The sequence below is a fragment of the Pangasianodon hypophthalmus genome, chromosome 13 (assembly GCF_027358585.1).
Source record: "Pangasianodon hypophthalmus isolate fPanHyp1 chromosome 13, fPanHyp1.pri, whole genome shotgun sequence".
Taxonomy (NCBI): Eukaryota; Metazoa; Chordata; class Actinopteri; order Siluriformes; family Pangasiidae; genus Pangasianodon; species Pangasianodon hypophthalmus.
Genome location: NC_069722.1, coordinates 19,570,190 through 19,588,875, shown reverse-complemented (window position 1 = coordinate 19,588,875; position 18,686 = coordinate 19,570,190). Strand labels below are relative to the sequence as shown.

General features: G+C 38.7%; 1 protein-coding gene across 4 annotated transcripts in view; it reads left to right on the top strand.

Annotated features, from left to right (window-relative positions):
• Positions 1-15,024, top strand: part of cacng3b (calcium channel, voltage-dependent, gamma subunit 3b) — a 35,128-nt gene extending 20,104 nt beyond the window's left edge. For all 4 annotated transcript variants that reach the window (XM_034310298.2, XM_026917234.3, XM_026917232.3 and 1 more), the window contains 3 exons: positions 5,286-5,369; positions 9,953-10,093; positions 11,171-15,024. In XM_034310298.2, the coding sequence (XP_034166189.1) occupies positions 5,286-5,369; positions 9,953-10,093; positions 11,171-11,589 (644 nt within the window). In that variant the 3' untranslated portion in view covers positions 11,590-15,024. The remainder of the gene's footprint in view (positions 1-5,285; positions 5,370-9,952; positions 10,094-11,170) is intronic.
• Positions 15,025-18,686: the final 3,662 nt, after the last annotated feature.

The following is an 18,686-nucleotide window of genomic DNA, read 5'->3' as shown; positions in this document are numbered from 1 at the left end:
GTTTTCTAGCATGGTGTTGATGCGATGGAGTATGACTACTCTCACAGAGCAGATTGTTGTTGAGCAAATCTGTGTAATGTGTATGAAATGATTTACTTCAATCATCAGTTTTGTTCCCTATTATAGCGTTCTATGTAGAGCCTGATTGTCCAGCGTAGGGAACAGTGATTAGGGTACTATTTTGAACACTGGGTTCGAGAAAGGGGCAGACTGAGAGAGAACAGAGAAAGGAAAAGATGAGACAAGGAAAGACAGAAAGGAGCAGAAACAGAGGGTGAGAGAGAAAATCAGTATTTGCGAAAGAAAACACTTTTTTGTTTCCGTTTCTTTTAATTTTAGAAAGCTTGCTAGACAGATGAACAGGGCATCTGGTTGAGACTAGAGGTGTGCATCAGGACTAGGATCAGGGTTGTTCTGGTTTAAATAAGTTTGCTTATATTTTGGGAAATAGAACCAATTAAATTTATTAGAAAAGCAGAAAAAAAAGTCTGTCCCACACACAGAAATCACAGATTTCTGTATTATTTACTGTGGTAATCTAAAACAGGTACATTGTTAGTCTTTTGTTATAAGCATAAGGTTGAAAGGTGAAATTTGCTGCTCGACTAAAGTGTGAAACACATGGATAAAGTCATGCCCTTTGTATTGGAAGGCCTTTATATTGGAGTGGAATCCCAAGTGAACATAAACTGCACTATATAGAGCTGAGAAGCCTTTATTTCAGACCCTACATAGTGAATTTCTGCTTCTCTGTGAAAATAAAAGCCGTAAGCAGAAGCCGTGACATAATGAAAACCACCATATAGGTTGGAGCATTATCACACCGGAATATTATTATATCATTCCAACCCCTACTGAGAGTAGCCTGAGTGGTGATTCCAGTCATTTTATTGCTTTATTCAGTGTTTTTAGTATTCTGTTTTCACTGAAAGGATCCAAAAGCTCCACAAAAATATGTAGAGTTTATTATAGGCAATTTTAGGCAACGTATTAAAGGTATGTTAGAGAATATTTATACTACATTCAAACTTTTGAACAGATATCATTTTGTTTCTTGTTTTTTTTTTAATAATTCAGTTTATTGTTTATTTGTATGCAAACTTTTGCACTCAACTTTAAAGAGAAATGACTAAATTGTCTTAAATAGTGTGTTTTTGACTATGTAAGGAATAAGTTTTCTTTCATAAATGATAAAGAAACATCTTACAGAAAGCAAGTTCCTTGAAAGTAAATGGGCTATTGTTGATATGTTTCTATTTTAACCACAGTTCATACGTCGCTCTGGCAGGTGTAATATCTTGGATTATTATTTGTTTAAACTCATATGTTACTAAATTTCAGTTTGTGCTATTTCAAAATGCATGGCTGATTTTAGTTCATTTGCATAATCGCTGGTACATTATTGTCCCATCCAGGGTGTATTCCCACCCCAGTGTTCCCGAGATAGGCCGTGGATCAGGATAAAAAGCTTATTGAACATGAATGAATGAATGAATTAAACAAACATCATTGATTTTAAGGGTGGTTTTGAGAAAATGCTGTGTACAGCTGTGGAGAAGTGAGGACTTATAATCACACTATTGGGTGTCACCCACAAGAGAAAGGTTCCCTTTTGGGTCTGTTTTCTCTCCAGGTTTCTTCCTCATGTTGTCTCAGGGAGTTTTTCCTTGCTCATTAGAGATCGAAACCTACAGTACATCTGAATTTCTGTACAGCTGCTTTGTGACAATATCCATTGTAAAAGCTCTATATAAATAAAATTAAATTGAATGCAAAAATAAGGGGAAAAAAGTAGTGAAAAAAAAATCTTAGGTTGTTTTGATATTTTGCTGTACATCGTTTTGGTGGTTGGTTATGGCTTTGAAAAGCAATGTGGAATAGCACTCCGAATGGCTGATTCTTTTAAGCCTTACAGACCCTCAGTAATCTCACTCGTGTGTAGGGTGCAGCCATGACTTCCCTGATTATGTCTGCCTGTAGAATTAACCTTGTTATTACTGTGAAGAAGGTAGAAATAATGAGGAGATTATTTTAGGTTTTATTTAAAATACTACCCAATATTTAAATCAGGAACTATTTTAACTTTCCTCAATAAGTTGATAACTTGTGTTTTTTTTTTTTGCATGAAAGCATGAAAGCCTTTACAAAAAGAGCCCAGAGGCTGTAGTTGAGACAGCCTTGGTCCTGGTTGTGTTTCACATTAATTTCAATCCTACAGCTTTCACAAAACACTTGACACACCATTTCTTTCATCAAAAAAATGAATGGCCCAACAACTTGAGTTTCGTATCTGTTCAGGTGAAAAGGTTTGACACCAGACTTTAATTTAGCTGTAATTTTGCATGACACTGTGACAGAAGAGTCAGTAGTGTGTTCACTCAATGCTTGTCGTTTTCACTTGTGTTTGACTGAGAGAAGAAACAGTAACCAAACGGTCACTACGTTGTCATGTAATAATCTATTTCAGTACCTTAGTGGGATGTCATTTTAAAAATCAAATCACTGCTTAGCAACTGTTGCTATCCTCCATTACCTCTGCCAGGTCTTCAGCGCCTTAGCAGTGTGCCAGCAATTCCTCTGGATATATTCCAAACTTAAAGCTCCGGAGTTCTCTAGACAAAGTAGTTCATGTTAGCTCTGTGCTAGCCATGTGTTTGACTAATAAACATTAATAAGTAACAATCCATCTTAGCAGAATATGTCCTTCTTGAACAGAAGTAGCATTTGCATCCCCTATCAACCCTGCCTCTAAACTTACGCTTATTATTTAGAGCTAAATCTAAACTTTATTCTTCCCAAGACTGTTTTTGTGTTTGCAGTGGCCATCCATGTTGCAACACACATGCTAACTGTATTCAATTGTGAAGTTAATTGGGTTCAAATGCTCCTTTGATAATCCTTCTTTGGTATTAGACATTCTTAAATTGGTTATTTATATGTTCAGTTGCATAGCAACGTAACGTAAAGCTGCAGATCCGGCAGCTACACAAGCGTATTTGTTCACATACTCGCCTGTGTACCTTTTGTCCATCTGGAGGAATAAAAGCGATATCCATTAGAGGGCATGTCAGAGCCGAAATGTTAAGTAATTTCATTTCATTCTGGGATGCGTGTTTGTCTCTGTGTAGTGGCATGGACAAGCTCTGTTATTTTGTTTTAAAAACTTTACGCCATCGTTTTGCTTGTTGTCATGAGCTGCATATCAAATTACTACTATTAAAAGTAGTACATCTTTTGTAGACTACATGAGAGGTTTTTTTATTCAAACTGTCACCATAAACAGGTAATCCGTTAGTGTTTATAGTCAATAAGTACATACATTTGTTCAGCCTGCTGCTGTCGTCACGTCACATCACATTATACTGCCCCTGCTACTTACGTTGGTTCAGTAGCATGTAGCATGTGGCACATAGATTTTGGCCATACACAATGTACACCATGAAAGTATGAAAGGATATGCTTGGTAGCTTTCATGTGTCGTTAAAAGCAAGTATAAACCCAGCTGGACACTGACTTTGTTCACTTCTATTTGTCTTCTATTCATCACCTCGATAACATTTAAAACGTTTAAAAGTCACAAGACTGTGTAGTTAATGTTTCTAGCGAAGGAATATGTCATGAACCATTTTCTCTTCACTCTCAGGTTGATGCACAAACTCTATACTCACATTTTTTCTCCAGTGTTACGCTTTTGTATAGATGTTAACGTTGTGTAGTAGTTACATGCATTTTTGTTTTGTGTATATACAGTATGTTTTATATTGTATTGGTCTAGTTTTGTTGATCCTCACATTGCATAGTTTTAACCAGGCTTTTAAGCAGTGAGCTACACTGCAGTGTTATAATCATGGTGTGGTCTCTTGCCCCAGAGACTTCAGGAGCCGTGTGGGCGGACACTGCTCAGCTCTTTTTTTTTATGGTTATGGCATCTCTGATTGTTTGGGTTTGATTTAGACACAGTAGTTAAGGAACATGGTTGAAATCAGATTGCCTTTTGGCCTCTTTTCAATTTAATTTCATTTGTATAGCGCTTTTAACAGTGGACATTGTCACAAAGCAGCTTTATAGAAATAAATGGAGTAAAAAAATATATTGTAAATATGTGAATTTATCCCTAATGAGCAAGCCAGTGGCGACGGTGGCAAGGAAAAACTCCCTGAGACAATATGAGGAAGAAACCTTGAGAGGAACCAGACTCAAAACGGAACCCATCCTCATCTGGGTGCAACAGATAGTGCAGTTATAAATAAATCCCTTCTATTATTGTGTACTATATGGACAAATAGTGCAAATGTGCAACCAGTAAATTCATCTCAGTTTTCACAAGAAGTCCGGTTGGTTAAAATCTATCCACTGTCCATTAATGGAGTTCTGAGTATGAAGGTGCTCGTGGCAACTGCAGCCCCAGAGCCACTACAGCAATCGCAGTCCCAAGCCATTACAGTACAGTACAGCTCCCCATATGTGATCCCCAAGCCATCTCCACAGAGCCCAGGTGGCACCATCCCCAGCAATCCGAACGGTTCTTCAGGCCGTCCATATGGGGCCACCCCCAGCAACAGCGAGCGATCTCAGCCGATGAGAACTCCAACCAGAAGTAGGGCATCAGGATGGATCAGGCAGGTCCGGGAAGCAGAAGGGGTCAGGATCACTGGCATCTCTAAAGGAGTGTATATCTGATATGTATATATAACAATCTTTTAGCTTATTGGGATCTAATCTTGGAAGATTTAAACATATGCATTTTTATATTCTGATTGATCAGTCGGATGATTGTGTGGAATAAGTGTGTGATGATCAGTGTGAAGAGTGTTGCTGCTGTGTGACGTGTTTATACTATTAGTACACATAGTGTACTAATTAGTAGACATAGTGCACTATAAGGGCCACTAAACCTCATTTTAGTGTGTGTGTGTGTGTGTGTGTGTGTGTTTGTGTTTGCTTGGCTGCACGCTCAAGATGACAAATGAACAAAAATAACACGGCTGCCCTCAGGCAGAGCACATACACACACACACACACACACACACACACGCACACACACGCACACAGCACTCAGTGTGACCATCCATATTAATAACACAAAGGAAAACAAATGTTTGAAACTTAAAGATATAAAATATTAAATATGTACAGTGCATCTGTCTCACTGGGTATCTGTCTCTCTCACTCTCTCTTTGCTGTCTCTGTTTTCTTTTCTTTATATCTGACTCTCCTCTCTCTGCCTCTCCTTCTCTTTTTCTGTCTATCTCTTTTTCAATCTCTCCCTTTGTGTTTCTCTGTAGGGACATTTCGTGGGGTGTGTAAGAAGATTGATCACTTTCCTGAGGATGCTGATTATAAACAGGACACAGCTGAGTATTTACTGCGTGAGTCTGCCCTCTCTCTCTCTCTCTCTCTCTCTCTCTCACACACACACACACACACACACTCCTGCTGTATGTATCCACCCAGACAGTAGTTAGGTTCAGACAGACAGCATTAGATGAGCATTTTTCAGAGACTTCTATTGTACAGAATTTAAAACGCTGTGTCCCAAAAGCTAGTGTTTGAAGAAAATAAGCCTGTTTTGTGCCAACAAGTAACTCTAGTCAAACCTAAGAGAGCTAGTGGTTTGAACATATTCCACAGAGATAACAACACTAGGTCAGTAGGGTGATTTTCAGTGTCCTGTCCTTATTTATTCTATTATTATAAACAAGATATTATTTATTTGCCATTTTAATTTTACAAAAATGTATTATGACATTTGAGTGACGTGAGTTTTTAGAATTAGATGTAGTATAATACGGTCTAACACAGAAGAGTTTGTGTGTATTCCTTTAATGGTTTCCCACTCTGTCATATTGGGCTATTTGCCTCTTCATGTTCCTTTTCCAGTGACAGCTATTAGCTAGGCAAGGGATTATTTGGAACAGCAGGTGATGCATCAAAATAAGCACTCAGAAACGCCAGCTGACTTGCACACAGTCAGTGGAAGAGTGGACAAAAATATACAGATATCATTAACTAACAGGACTGGTGATGTTATCAAGGCGAGTGTGGCAAAAAGCAAGTATTAAGAAAGAAATAACACATGCGCCTATTTTGGTGTTCCAAATATTATATTTATTTTGCAGGCCAATCAAAGTGTCGCAGTGTTCCATCATGCTCATTGAACAAGTCACACACAGATTTAGCCCTATGCACCCTGCAGGTTTCATCCTGAATATAGGAGTGTCTGTGTTGTGCTTGGACATGAACCTAAAGTCTCAACTTCATATTACTCCTCCTTTTAACATGTACTGTCTTTTTTTCATTTTTCAGTTTCTCACTTTTCTTACTTTTATTGACATTTACATATTTCCTATATACTCACGCACCAATTCCTAACCTCACTGCTTATATGATAATGAGAGGGGCGTGTCCTAATCCAGGCATTAGATTGGTCTAATGGTTAATTCAGACTCCAGCAATCAAAAGTGTTAGTTTTGTCCAGAATAGATTACAAAGAAGATATCAGAAATCGTGGAGGCATGTAAGAAATAAATCTTGACATTATAATGCATATGTAGCATATGATCTAGCAAAACAAACAAACAAATAAACTATCACACTGTCACTGTCAGTTAATTTGGAAGTGAGCAGGAAAAGAGCAAACATGGAAACGTGGAACACAAAAACATGGAAAAGAGCAAACATGACCTCACAGCTGTCTTCTTTTTAAGTAAATATGTGTCTGTTCTTTGGGCCCATATGGTGTGAGATGCACTCAATACCAAATTTGTTAAGTAATGTGAAATAGCTGCACTATTATATTTATGATATCTGTGCTTTGCAATGTGTGTATTAGCTAGGCTAATAGAAATTACATTAGATAAACAAGAAAATGTCATTAGTGTCAGACTTCAATTCACTGAAACACACACCTGTGTTAGGATTCCTGTACAATCACTAAGGAAATAAAAGCTGACCCCTCGAATGCCATTGTATTCCCACTGTATTCCCACCTCATTGTCAGTGTGATAGTTGTTATATATGTGTTATATAACGACAGTAAAGCTTGTTTTAAACTAGAGCTCTAACCACTCCGCTTACAGTACAATCCTTTGTTGAACAGTGTAGCTTTTTAAACTAGCTGGATGCAATGCAGCAATAGTCCATACAGTAGCTTTTTTTAGCGTTTAATAAGAATTAATTTGGATTTATAGGTTTATATTCCTTGAATCTACCATTGGTAAGTGCTTTTTAACTGACAGATCTGTAGTATCACAATTTTTTTTTATATTTGAAACTATGTTGACAGGTTTTGAATAAAATATTCTGTCAGACCTCAACGAGCGTGTTCCTCTTCCTCTGTAATTAAACGTTGTGACTGATCCATTCTTCAAAAACGAAAGGAGAACTGGATGATGGACGAGTGTTTGTTCTTCCCCTGAGCGTTAATAGATGAATGAGTTCTGTCACTGCAGTTTGCCGACTCCTCTGAAGACGCTGATGAATGGATAGGTCTTTGTGTGTGTGTGTGTGTGTGTGTGTGTGTATGTGTGTAGAGGAGTCAGTATCAGGTGTTGGCTGCTAATGCGTTAGGAATGTACACAAACACGGAAACATATTTTTGACCTCTATAATATTTATATAATTTTTATTATTTATGATATTTCATGCCTCCTAAACTACCGGGGTGGCATATAACAGCTGCACCTGTGCAATCATGCCATGATATTCCAATAAGGTAACATATGATGCCATATTCACAACAAAAACCATTCGCATCATTACAATCATTCCCTATTACCTTCACGTCTGCACGCATGTCAGACTACACGAACACAATATGGACCTATTTGTTTCGACTATTGTTGGAGCTACAGGTATCCTGTCTTCCAAAGCTGTTTTTCTTTCTCTGATATTACAAGCATTATTTTAAAATGCTGCTGGGCTCAGTACCATTTGCTAGCCCCGAGTCAGTTTTTATCCCTTGCATGCTCTGCTGCTCTGCACTGATTTTTTTGTATTCCGTACAACACCTCTGCAGACTCAAGGGAGTTGAACACCTTCATAGTTTTTTCATAGTATTAGTGACCACACTACTCAGATATTATTCACTGTATACTGTCCCTAAGTTGGTTCTCCTTCCATTTTATTATACCTCATTCACCTCATTGGATGGTCTCCAGTTAGCTGAGTGAGTCCTTGTCGTGTGAATGGGGCAACACCACTCATGTTGCCACCATTTTATCATCTTCCCTGTTGTTTTTCTCCCTTTGAGTGTTTCACATTCTGATGGGTTCTGCTAATTAACTGGCTAACAGAGCTTGTGGCTAAGATGCGCTGCTAAGCGTCGTCAAGTTGATACTTACTCTACGTACCACACACTGTTAACTGCTGAGACTGCTATTCTTAGCTGGGATTCCCCTTCATTCACAGCTCTTCCTTTTGGAGTGGGCTTTCTGACCACACTGTCTGCTTTTCTTTTCAACAAGACTGTATTGTCATTTTTATGGGGGGAGGTGGGTAGGCCCCAGCTCACCCATACCTGGGTAGCAGTCCTGCCATTGATGCCTTCTATTGATGTTTGCATTGTGTCGCTGGAGGCTTCCCTAGAAGAAGCCCTACACCCAGATGAACACTGTCCAAATGCTGCACTGATGGCTCCCTGGAGAAAACTTACAATATTGCATCATGTGTAGCATGCACCCTCCATACACTGGCTTTTCTCCTCCTAGCACTGGAGCAGTTGCTCCAATCTGCAGTTGTTGGTACATTCTCAGTCTTCTGGTAAGCATGGAGAACCCCACATATATCTTGTAGATACGACCCTACAAAAAGGGATACTAGACCTGGCAGAATACTAGACCGGGGTCCTTAAGACCTTCCCATTTCATGTGATACAAGTGGCAGATATTCAAGCTGTGCAGCCACAACTGCTTCACAATCTTGGACATGTGCAACACTTATATTTTACTACTTGTTGGCTTCAGATGGCTGGCAAGACCTTGGTATCCACTGCTGCTTCAGTAACAGTCAAGATACTCTGAACAGATCTGCTGTCCCAGGCAAGATTTGGCATCCCTAACCAGGTTGCCTGAGTCTGCAGGTCTGGCTGCTCTGACTGTGAAAGGTGTTCACCTCTAGGATTTTGACTTTTCTTCCAGACTCTATCTAGCCTACCTGTGTAGGAACCCCTGTTGTTTTGTAGTCATAAAAGGTTCTCCTCATGAGCCTAATGTGTGAACTTGGTTTAATTCCATTATATCTGCCTTAAAGCACTTCACTTAAGAGTGTTGGGGAGTTGCATGCTCTGCAGCAGTAGCTGATGTCAAGTAACTAGCCAAATTTGCTAGCATGTTAGCTGACATAAGATAAACTCTTCCAGTAATGTGAGGTGATCAGTAATGCAGAAAATAGACAAAAAAAAACAGCTAAACACAACTGTAAACTGCAGGTTGCAGGGAGACAAAACAGCAAGCTTCTTCATCCCCCACACTCCACAGACTCCAGCTGAAGATGACAACCACATACTCCAAGGTGTGACAGGGTGCACATCAGCAACATTACAGGGATGAAGTTGATTGGTTATATTTTTATAGAATACACTGAATACATTTTTATGGAGCTGTTAGCTAGCTAGCTATATATGTTTTGCTAACATACTTTTAATGACAACCCATTGCTGTAATGCTAACAAACTTATTTAGCAAACGCAAGCTAAGTAGCTTTACCAAACAGTAACATACATTTATTTATTTATTTATTTATTTATTTATTTCAGCCTGGTACATTGAGAGTGTAACACCACAAAAGCTTTTGTAATGATGAGGACCAATCAGTATACAGTATTACACATTGTAATAACATGTTCTATCATACTGTTTAATACAGATGGATGCACTCACAGTCTAATTCCGTGTGTGTGTGTGTGTGTGTGTGTGTGTGTGTGTGTGTGTGTGTGTGTTTATTCTGTTCTCAGGTGCACTCCGAGCCTCCAGTGTGTTTCCGATCATGAGTGTGGGTTTATTGTTTATGGGTGGATTGTGTGTAGCAGCGAGCGAGTTTTACAGGAGTAAACACAATGTCATCCTCAGTGCCGGAATATTCTTCGTCTCTGCTGGTAACTCTCACACACACACACACACACACATTCTGCTTTTGCATATTGTAAATCTTTCTGCCCATGTTACCATCCAATTAGAAGCCTTAGTAGTGACTGTTTTGTATACATTTGTTCCCTTTTTTCTGGTTGTAATTGTTTGCCACCAAACTGGTCATCATTTTCTGTTCAGTGTCAGCAAATGCACAACACTAATTAACAAAGTGTTAATTATTTCACAGCCCGAGTTGTATTCTATAGCTTTCTTATCACTTTTGTTCTTCTTTTTTCTTCAAATTCCTTCAAATTATTTCACTCCTTCTTATTCTTTTCCCTTTCTAACCGCTCAATCTTTCTTTTTTAGGTTCTCACTCTTTCTGTATTCTCCTTTGTATTTAATCCTCTCCCTCATTCTCTCTCCCTCTCACTGTCATTCTCTCTTGCTCTCTCACCAACCTTCTACTTCTCCCACTTGCACTCCCTCTGATTCCACCTCTTCTCATTTTGTCTTCTGTCATTCTCTAACTCTCAATTCCCTATTCCTCAAATTCACATCTTCATCTCTTTTTCTTAGGTCGTGTCTAGATCTGGTATTAACATCATGCTCATGTAATCCAGTCAGAAATAGACGGCTGAGACGGATAGCCGTTCACACCCAGTATTTTCATGTATTTAGATTGTGCCTCCACTGACCACTTGTGACCAGATTTTGTAACTACCTGGGTTGGAAAGTTTGCTTAGTGATAGCATTTCAAAACTAAGCCAATAAGAAAGATCAAATTAAATGTATATTTTGGATCACTGATGACTTTTAAACATAAGCACTTGCCTTTAAGTCAGGAAAAATGATCACCTTTTCTTTGCTGTCAACTGCGATTCCACATAACATAAAAGCAAGAGACATAATATGATCACTAATATGATCATATGTAACTGAGAAGATGGCAAGCCTTCAAATAAACATCTAATAGAAGTCTAGTATGTTGCCAATATATTGTAATTATTATGGTAATTATAGCAAACTTATAAAATAGCCTATATAGCCTGTCTCTCTCTGTATCTCTCTCTCTCTCTCTCTCTCTCTCTCTCTCTCTGCAGGTCTTAGTAACATTATTGGAATAATTGTCTACATCTCAGCTAACTCAGGCGATCCGGGTCAGAGTGACTCAAAGAAGAGTTACTCATATGGTTGGTCCTTTTATTTTGGTGCTCTTTCCTTCATCATGGCTGAGACAGTGGGGGTGCTTGCTGTGCACATGTTTATTGAAAAGCATCGCAAGCAGCAGCGTGCCAAGACACTCGTCAAAAAGTCCAGTCTCGGCTTTGGCCGCATCCCCACGTACCGTTACCGTTTCGGGCGCCGCTCCAGTGAAACACCATCACGCGATGTCCCTATGTTCACGCTCTCACGCGACTCTGACAAAACTGCCGCGGGGAAGCTGCTTGACTCTGACAGAGACTTCCTGCACAACTCTAATGCTAAGGATGCAGCCAATCGGAGAACAACTCCAGTGTGACACGGGTGGATGGAGAAAAACAAAGGACCCGGGAAGTGGCGTCAAGACACACACAACTCCACAGAAGGATAGAAACCAATCAGCAGGAACAAAGCACACAGGAAGTGACATCGAAATAACTTTACAAGCCTTCTCTCCTAATATAAACCTTCTTCCTATAATAATATAAAAGCCTAGCTAGTGATTGTTAGTTCTTTTAATTTTGTTGACTGATTTAAGGAGGAATACAAGCACACAGGAAGTGCCAGTTTTGCCACAGTTGGAATTTTGTTCACAGAGGCCTAACAGGAAATCCTTTGATTTGAACAGAACACTATGGATAATAATTATATGATCAGTTTATGTTATAGTCAAAGCTAGATAGTGATTTTTTGGTGCTTCCTTTTAGTCCTTGTTTGTTTTCAGTCATCAATTCATCCTTGGAACAAGTGCACACTCTTCTCCAGGGTTTTAAGTGTAAATCCCAGCATCCAAACAAACACAAAATGACAAACGCAAGCTGGGTGCCCACATAGACCTCACATAAACCCCCCTCTCTCTCTCTCTCTCTCTCTCTCTCTCTCCTTTCTCTCTCTATACACACATACATATATATACATACATACACAAACATATATAATATTTTTACACAGGAAGTTATTCCACCAGGATGTTACAAACAGGAAAGTGAGATGGAAGTTGAGCTAGATCGTTGATGCTTCCTTTTGTTTTTATTTTTGTAAGGTACAAACAATTTAAATGTAGCCTCAAATGTACAATGGTGGTCTTTCAGGTCCACTGATATATATTAAAGGTGTTCCTTTACAATTGTGTTTCTCTAACTGAAGGTATAAAGCATGTACCCTTAAGGGTCCCACCCCATTCCCCATTCCACTGGCAAGCATTTGTACCTTAAAATTCCAATTTTTGTATCTTATTTGAATATTCTCTCTCTCTCTCTCTCTCTCTCTCTCTCACACATACACACACACATAATACAATACTAATACAAACAGGGTGAAAAAAAAGTTGTTATTAAATGTCATGTACAGTCCATTTCATTCCCTGGTGTTATGTTTCTCCATTACTTTTAGTACTATTCAAAATTATAATAGCAATTGTATATGTATTTATTAATTATATTGTATTGGAGAACAGATTAGCCAGTGTCTGCTGAGAGTAGGCTTATTTTATTTGTAGCGAGTAAATGAAATAGAATATATTAGATATGTTCTCTCTTTATCCATAAACTAAAGAAGTTCAGAAGTTTAAAAATAAATCTCCGAATAAGAAAAGATGTTCAAACTCTTTATACAAAAGAACCTTACCTTTTCAGCAGAAGAAAATACATAATTAGCACTTTTTAAACTCTAGAGTCATGCATTATTATATACATACACCTATATAAATGTGATGTAAATACATAAATAGAATTACAATACAGTATTTTAGTGGTATATATTAACATCACACCTCCAAGGGCTTTTGGGAAAAAAAATTACTTACGCTTACAAGGGCTTTGAAGAAGTTTAAATTCAACATATAGAAATGCCTGAGGAAATAACTGAATCACATTTAAATATAGGACATTTACATATTCATATTCGTATTAAAATGGCCAGATGAAATACTGCTATAAACATAGTAATGCAATTTACTGCCTTCTACTTTTATCTTTCGGAAAAAAAAGGTAAATAAACTACAAAGCCATGCAGATATATGGTATAATCATGTAAAAATACATTATTTGTTCATCTTCTGTCATGTCAAGTCCAAATGTACATCTGTCATGTATTATTTGTCTAAAGGTTGTGGGTCCCACACGCCCAAAAATTAGAAGTCATGCTTTACTAGAATGATGATCATTTTGAAGGTTTCTAATTAATGTTACACCACACCATTGGTCATTCTAAGCTATGTTACAAACACACAAACCTGTATGTGAGGGAATTTTTATTACCCATAATGCACTGCTAGCATACATCAGGTTTGACACTAACCCTACATTCACGCTACCAAGCGAGTAGTCACTTGTGTTGCTGATAGTTTGTCTCTTGTCGGCATATAGTGACTACGCTACTGTTGTCACTTGTGGGCGTATACTGTCCAGTGGCAGCAACTATATATATAGCTTCTAAAGCTATCTAATTAAACATGTTAAATAATAAACTAATCAATGTGAAAATTGGTTGTTTACATGTTATGTGCCAGGCTTTAGACTTTGTGGGCAGATTAGCGAAGCAAGAAAACTGTACTAGTTACATACACTCACTATCTCTGCTACTTCCTTCTAAGCTTTTTTTTTTCCTAATGTCTCTATACACATTTAATGAGAGGTCGTGTATGACAGGATGAAATCATGATTGTAAGGTTTTCATCTATTTTTATGTGTCAAACAGTAATTGCAGGTAAAGTTGTGAGTGAGGGACTGAATTAATTTTGGACCACACAAGCCATAGGATGCGGAATCATTCAAGCTAATCATTTGGATTTTTTCACTGCACAGCGTCTTACCTAATTTCCACAGAATTGAGAAAATTGCACTGTCATTTGTCACTGAAATAGCAGCTCCTTTTTGTGCATGTATATAGAAAATAAATGGTCACCTGTCATTTTGTCACTTCCTAGTGTGAACGCAGGGTAACAAATATCACAAGTGGCGAGTTGATTTAGAAATACGTAACATTCAGATGAGTGTGAAATGAAAAGTTTGCTAGGATATCTGTAACCTAGAGCTAAAGGCCATACACTGTATGTTTAGTGAAACTATAGGTGCCCTGAGAGTGCTATCTCAGACGCTAATCTTTAATTACCCTATTAGCTAGCTACTACAGTATAGGAACATTAAAGCGTTCTCTTTTCTAGCAACTCTTTTTGTGTAGTAGTGTCTGTGTACACCATCTAAAACCATACATCTCCCCCCAACCCCCACCCACCCCCCCACCACATCCTTTAGGTACTGGGGTTCTATTACGTAATCTGATAATCAAAAACTAACTTTGGGTATACAACCCTGTTCAAAAGCTTGCCATGACTATTTGGGTTATTGTTGTGCACTGTTATACACTGATGATATGATTTTATTTGTGTTCTTAAAGTTGTGCTGTTCTATATGTAACCTAATGAGTGTGTACTGGGTGTGTTTAAACTTCCTGTAGTGTGCACTTCTTAGCAAAAAAATATATTTTTAGCTTTACACTTTTAAATTGTTATTTTGACCTGAAACAAAACAGGTTAAAATGTCTTCATCATGTCTAAACCTGTAATAGGACTGTTATTACTCCTGTAAGCCCCACCTCCATTCCCCTGGCTCAACCAATCAGGAGCTTGTGCCATGCATGTGACCCTTTCAATGAAATTTCAGTTTCAGTTTAAACATGCTGTAGAAAAAGCACACCTTTTGAATACTGTAGTTGAAATAAAATTATTATAGCCAGAGATATTTAAAAATAGATAATAAAGTACATTTAAAAAATTGCACGTCTATTATCTGTGCTTCTTTTGATCGTTTAAAGGAACAGTTCAACCCTAAATATAGTCAATCAGCCAAGATATGTATGCGACTGGCATTTAAAACCAAAAAAAAAAAAAAAAAAAAAAAACAGTGTGGCTTATGGCTGACTTATTGTGATTGTGTTTCAAGCGCAAGTGTCTCAATTCAAAAACTGAAATCCAAAATTCCAAAAATCAAGAACAGTAAAGTAGCTAAGTGCTATTTTTTCCAGCATACAGAATGAAACATCAGATCAAGCAGAGGTAGAGAAAGTGGAACTTTTGAAATGGAAAACAAGATACTTTACTCCCAAACTAGTGAAAGTATGATATAGTCTACACAAAATTACCAGGCAGGTGAGACTATTTTCGAAAGAGGAGAAAGGTTGTTACTCACTACAGAACTTGGAAGTCCAATGTTAGAAGATCTCAAATTCAAATCTTGACAGTAAAATATCCATCCATGTCCAGGAGTTTGAGAGAATTTGGCTGGCTCTGCCTTCTGTGGGGAAGCACAGCATTTCTCGCCCCTATTAGTGACACTACTTAGTCGCAGACATGAGACTGAGATCAAGGAATTGAGCAATCGGCACTGTTTTCCAAGTGCATTCAGCCTTCCTATGACATTGCATGAACAGTAGCATGTTAACCCTCAATCTCTTAATAGGAAGAACTAGCTAGTGTCTGAAAATTGGGAATGACTAAATTGGGGAAAAGTAAAAAGTAGAGTAGTAAAGAAAAGTACTACTACTAAAGTAGCATGTACAGCATTTTGACAATATTCTTAAAAAGAATCTGACAATTGTTAGGACCGATTTTCTTAACTTGAATAAGATAAAATAGATGACAACAGAACCAGGGGAGCCCCCTAAAGAATCTAGATTGTGGGGAGTGTTTTTGTTCTTACAGTGGAATGTCAAATATGGCCCAAGAAGATCCCATATTTAAGTCTGCATAAACTGCACAGATTAGTTACATATGCATAAAGCTTCAATTTGGCCACTCAAAAGAGAGCTTTGGAATCTAGAAATCCAGCTGCTGCTAATCATCATGTGATTTACATTATAGACCCAAGAGATTCATAGCAGTCAGGACTGTACTTTGGATTTGTTTGCCTTGTAGGTTTTAAAACTTTAAAACTTGGCATATGGGGCCATAACACCTGATGAGTCTGCTGAATTACAGAGAGCATAAAAAATGTCCTAGGTAAACAAGGGGTTAATACATGTCTTCCACTGTGTAGCCCATCAAATTAGTGCAACTCCAAGCATAGATCATAGCCCTAGTTGTATTATCAAGTAACCTCCCCATGCCTGAAATATATGACAGCTCCCAAAGACTTCTTGGTGCAATAGCAAGGAAGCCAAGTATTATTTTGTAAGTGACCATAAGTGGGAGTGTAAGCATTTCTGGGAAAGGAAGGAGAGTCGTGTTCGTATAGGAAGCCTTGTGAAACTGTGGATGTGATTATTTCCTACACTTAATATACAGTCAGTTCCATATGTGTTTGGACAGTGACACAATTTTTGTAATTTTGAATCTGTGCACCACCGCAATGAATTTGAAATGAAGCAATCAAGATGTGATTGAAGTGTAGACTATCAGCTTTAATTCAAGGGTTTTAACAAAAATATTGCATTAACTGTTAAGGAATTACAGCAATGTTTTACATAGTCCCTCCATTTTCACAGGCTCGAAAGTAATTGGACAAACTAACATGATTATAAATATAAGGATTATTTTTAAGATTTTTAATTTGCAGTCAATGACTGCCTGAAGTCTGGAACCCATGGACATCACCAAATGCTGAGTTTCCAGCCTTGAGATGCTTTGCCAGGCCATTACTGCAGCCGCCTTCAGTTGCTGCTTCTTTGTGGGTCTTTCTGCCTTCAGCTTTCCCTTCTGTAAGTGAAAAGCACACTCACTTGAGTTGGGTGAGGAGACTGACTCGGCCATTTAAGAACATTCCTATACTTTGCCTTAAAACCATTGTGTGGACCTGACTGTACCAATAAATGGTGACAAGACTAAACAAACATGGAAACATGGAACATAATGGCAAACATGGAAAGACTTCTTTTTGTTCAAGGCTAATGATATAATGGAAAATATGATATTTTCCATTGGGAAAAGAAAAAGGCTATTTTTATCATTTTCTACCTAGGGATTTTCTGTCTAGTTGTTCGTTAAAACCTTGCAAACAATCGTACAGCCGACAAGCACTCCTGGACATAAAAATTCACTGCACAGACATCGCTATGGACACCGTATTCAACTTCTCTCAGCTACCACTGGAGATAGCCAGGACACTGTGCTCAAGTAAGCCAGCTAGTCCAACAGGGAACACTCAGTGCCCGGGTCAACAACATAAACAAAGATGGGGTAAGTGAGATGGGCTGTGGGCTAGGCTAAGGCTAAAACCTCACTGATCAGTGCTAACTGGCATCTTCCTCACCAACGTATGGTCTCCGGCAAACAAAACAGGCAAACTACTACTTTGGATTACATGGAAAATGCTTATGATTTTTTTTTTTTTACAGGAACTTGGCAAGTTGTGTTTGCATCTTTGTTAACAAGGCCTGGTGTATGGACACTGTTGTTACTGAGACCCACTGTTCTGCTGATATTGAGTTCTGCATTATTAAGTGTAGACCTTTCTACCAGCCCTGTGAATTCACATGTACCATAATCACTGCAGTCTATGTCCCTCTGGATGCTAATGCTAAGTTAGCCATGAAAGAACTCTGTGCTGCTATTAGCAAGTTACAAAAAGCACATCTGAATGGAGCCTTTATTGTTGCTGGTGATTTCAATCAAGCCAATTTGAGGACTGTGCTCCCCAAATCAGAATGTCTCCTGTCCCACGAGAGGAGACAAACACTCGAATAATGGTTCACCAACATTACTGAAGCATACAGAGCGATTCCTCTCCCCCATCTTGGGCAAACCGATCACCTATCACTGCTTCTACTCCCCAAATACACCTCCATCATCAAACATGTGAATCCCTCAATGAAGACTGTAGAAGTGTACAGATAGAGGGAGCAGACTCTTCACTACAGCACCAGTTCCAGCACACAGAGTGGAACGTTTGCTTCTTAGACCACTCTAGACCCCCACACTGACATTTTTATCTACACCAACATTGTGACACAGTCAGTACCTGTAAGAGAATTAAAACATTCCCCAAACAGAAGCCATGGATGAATAATCTGCCTCCTGCTGAGGGCACGAGATGCTGATTTTAGGTCTGGTGACTGGGAAGTATACAGTTTATCCCGGGCCAACCTGAGAAGGGGAATGATGAAGGCCAAATATGAGCATAAACTGTGAATACAGGAGAACTTCAATAACCTTGACCCTCAACGCGTGTGGCAGGGCATCCAAACCCTCACAGACTACAAATCTACCAGCATTTCCCCCTCAATCAGTGATGCCTCCCTCCCTGAATTTTCCAAACCCACTTCAACCAGGGAAATAGAATTGCCCATTAAAGCGGAGCTCCCACCTGGTGACTTACCATTCACACTCTCTCACTTTGCCAGCAGAGTGAATGCATGCAAGACTGCTGGCACTGATGGCATACCAAGACAGGTGCTCAGGGCCTGCGCAGAGCAGTTGGCTGG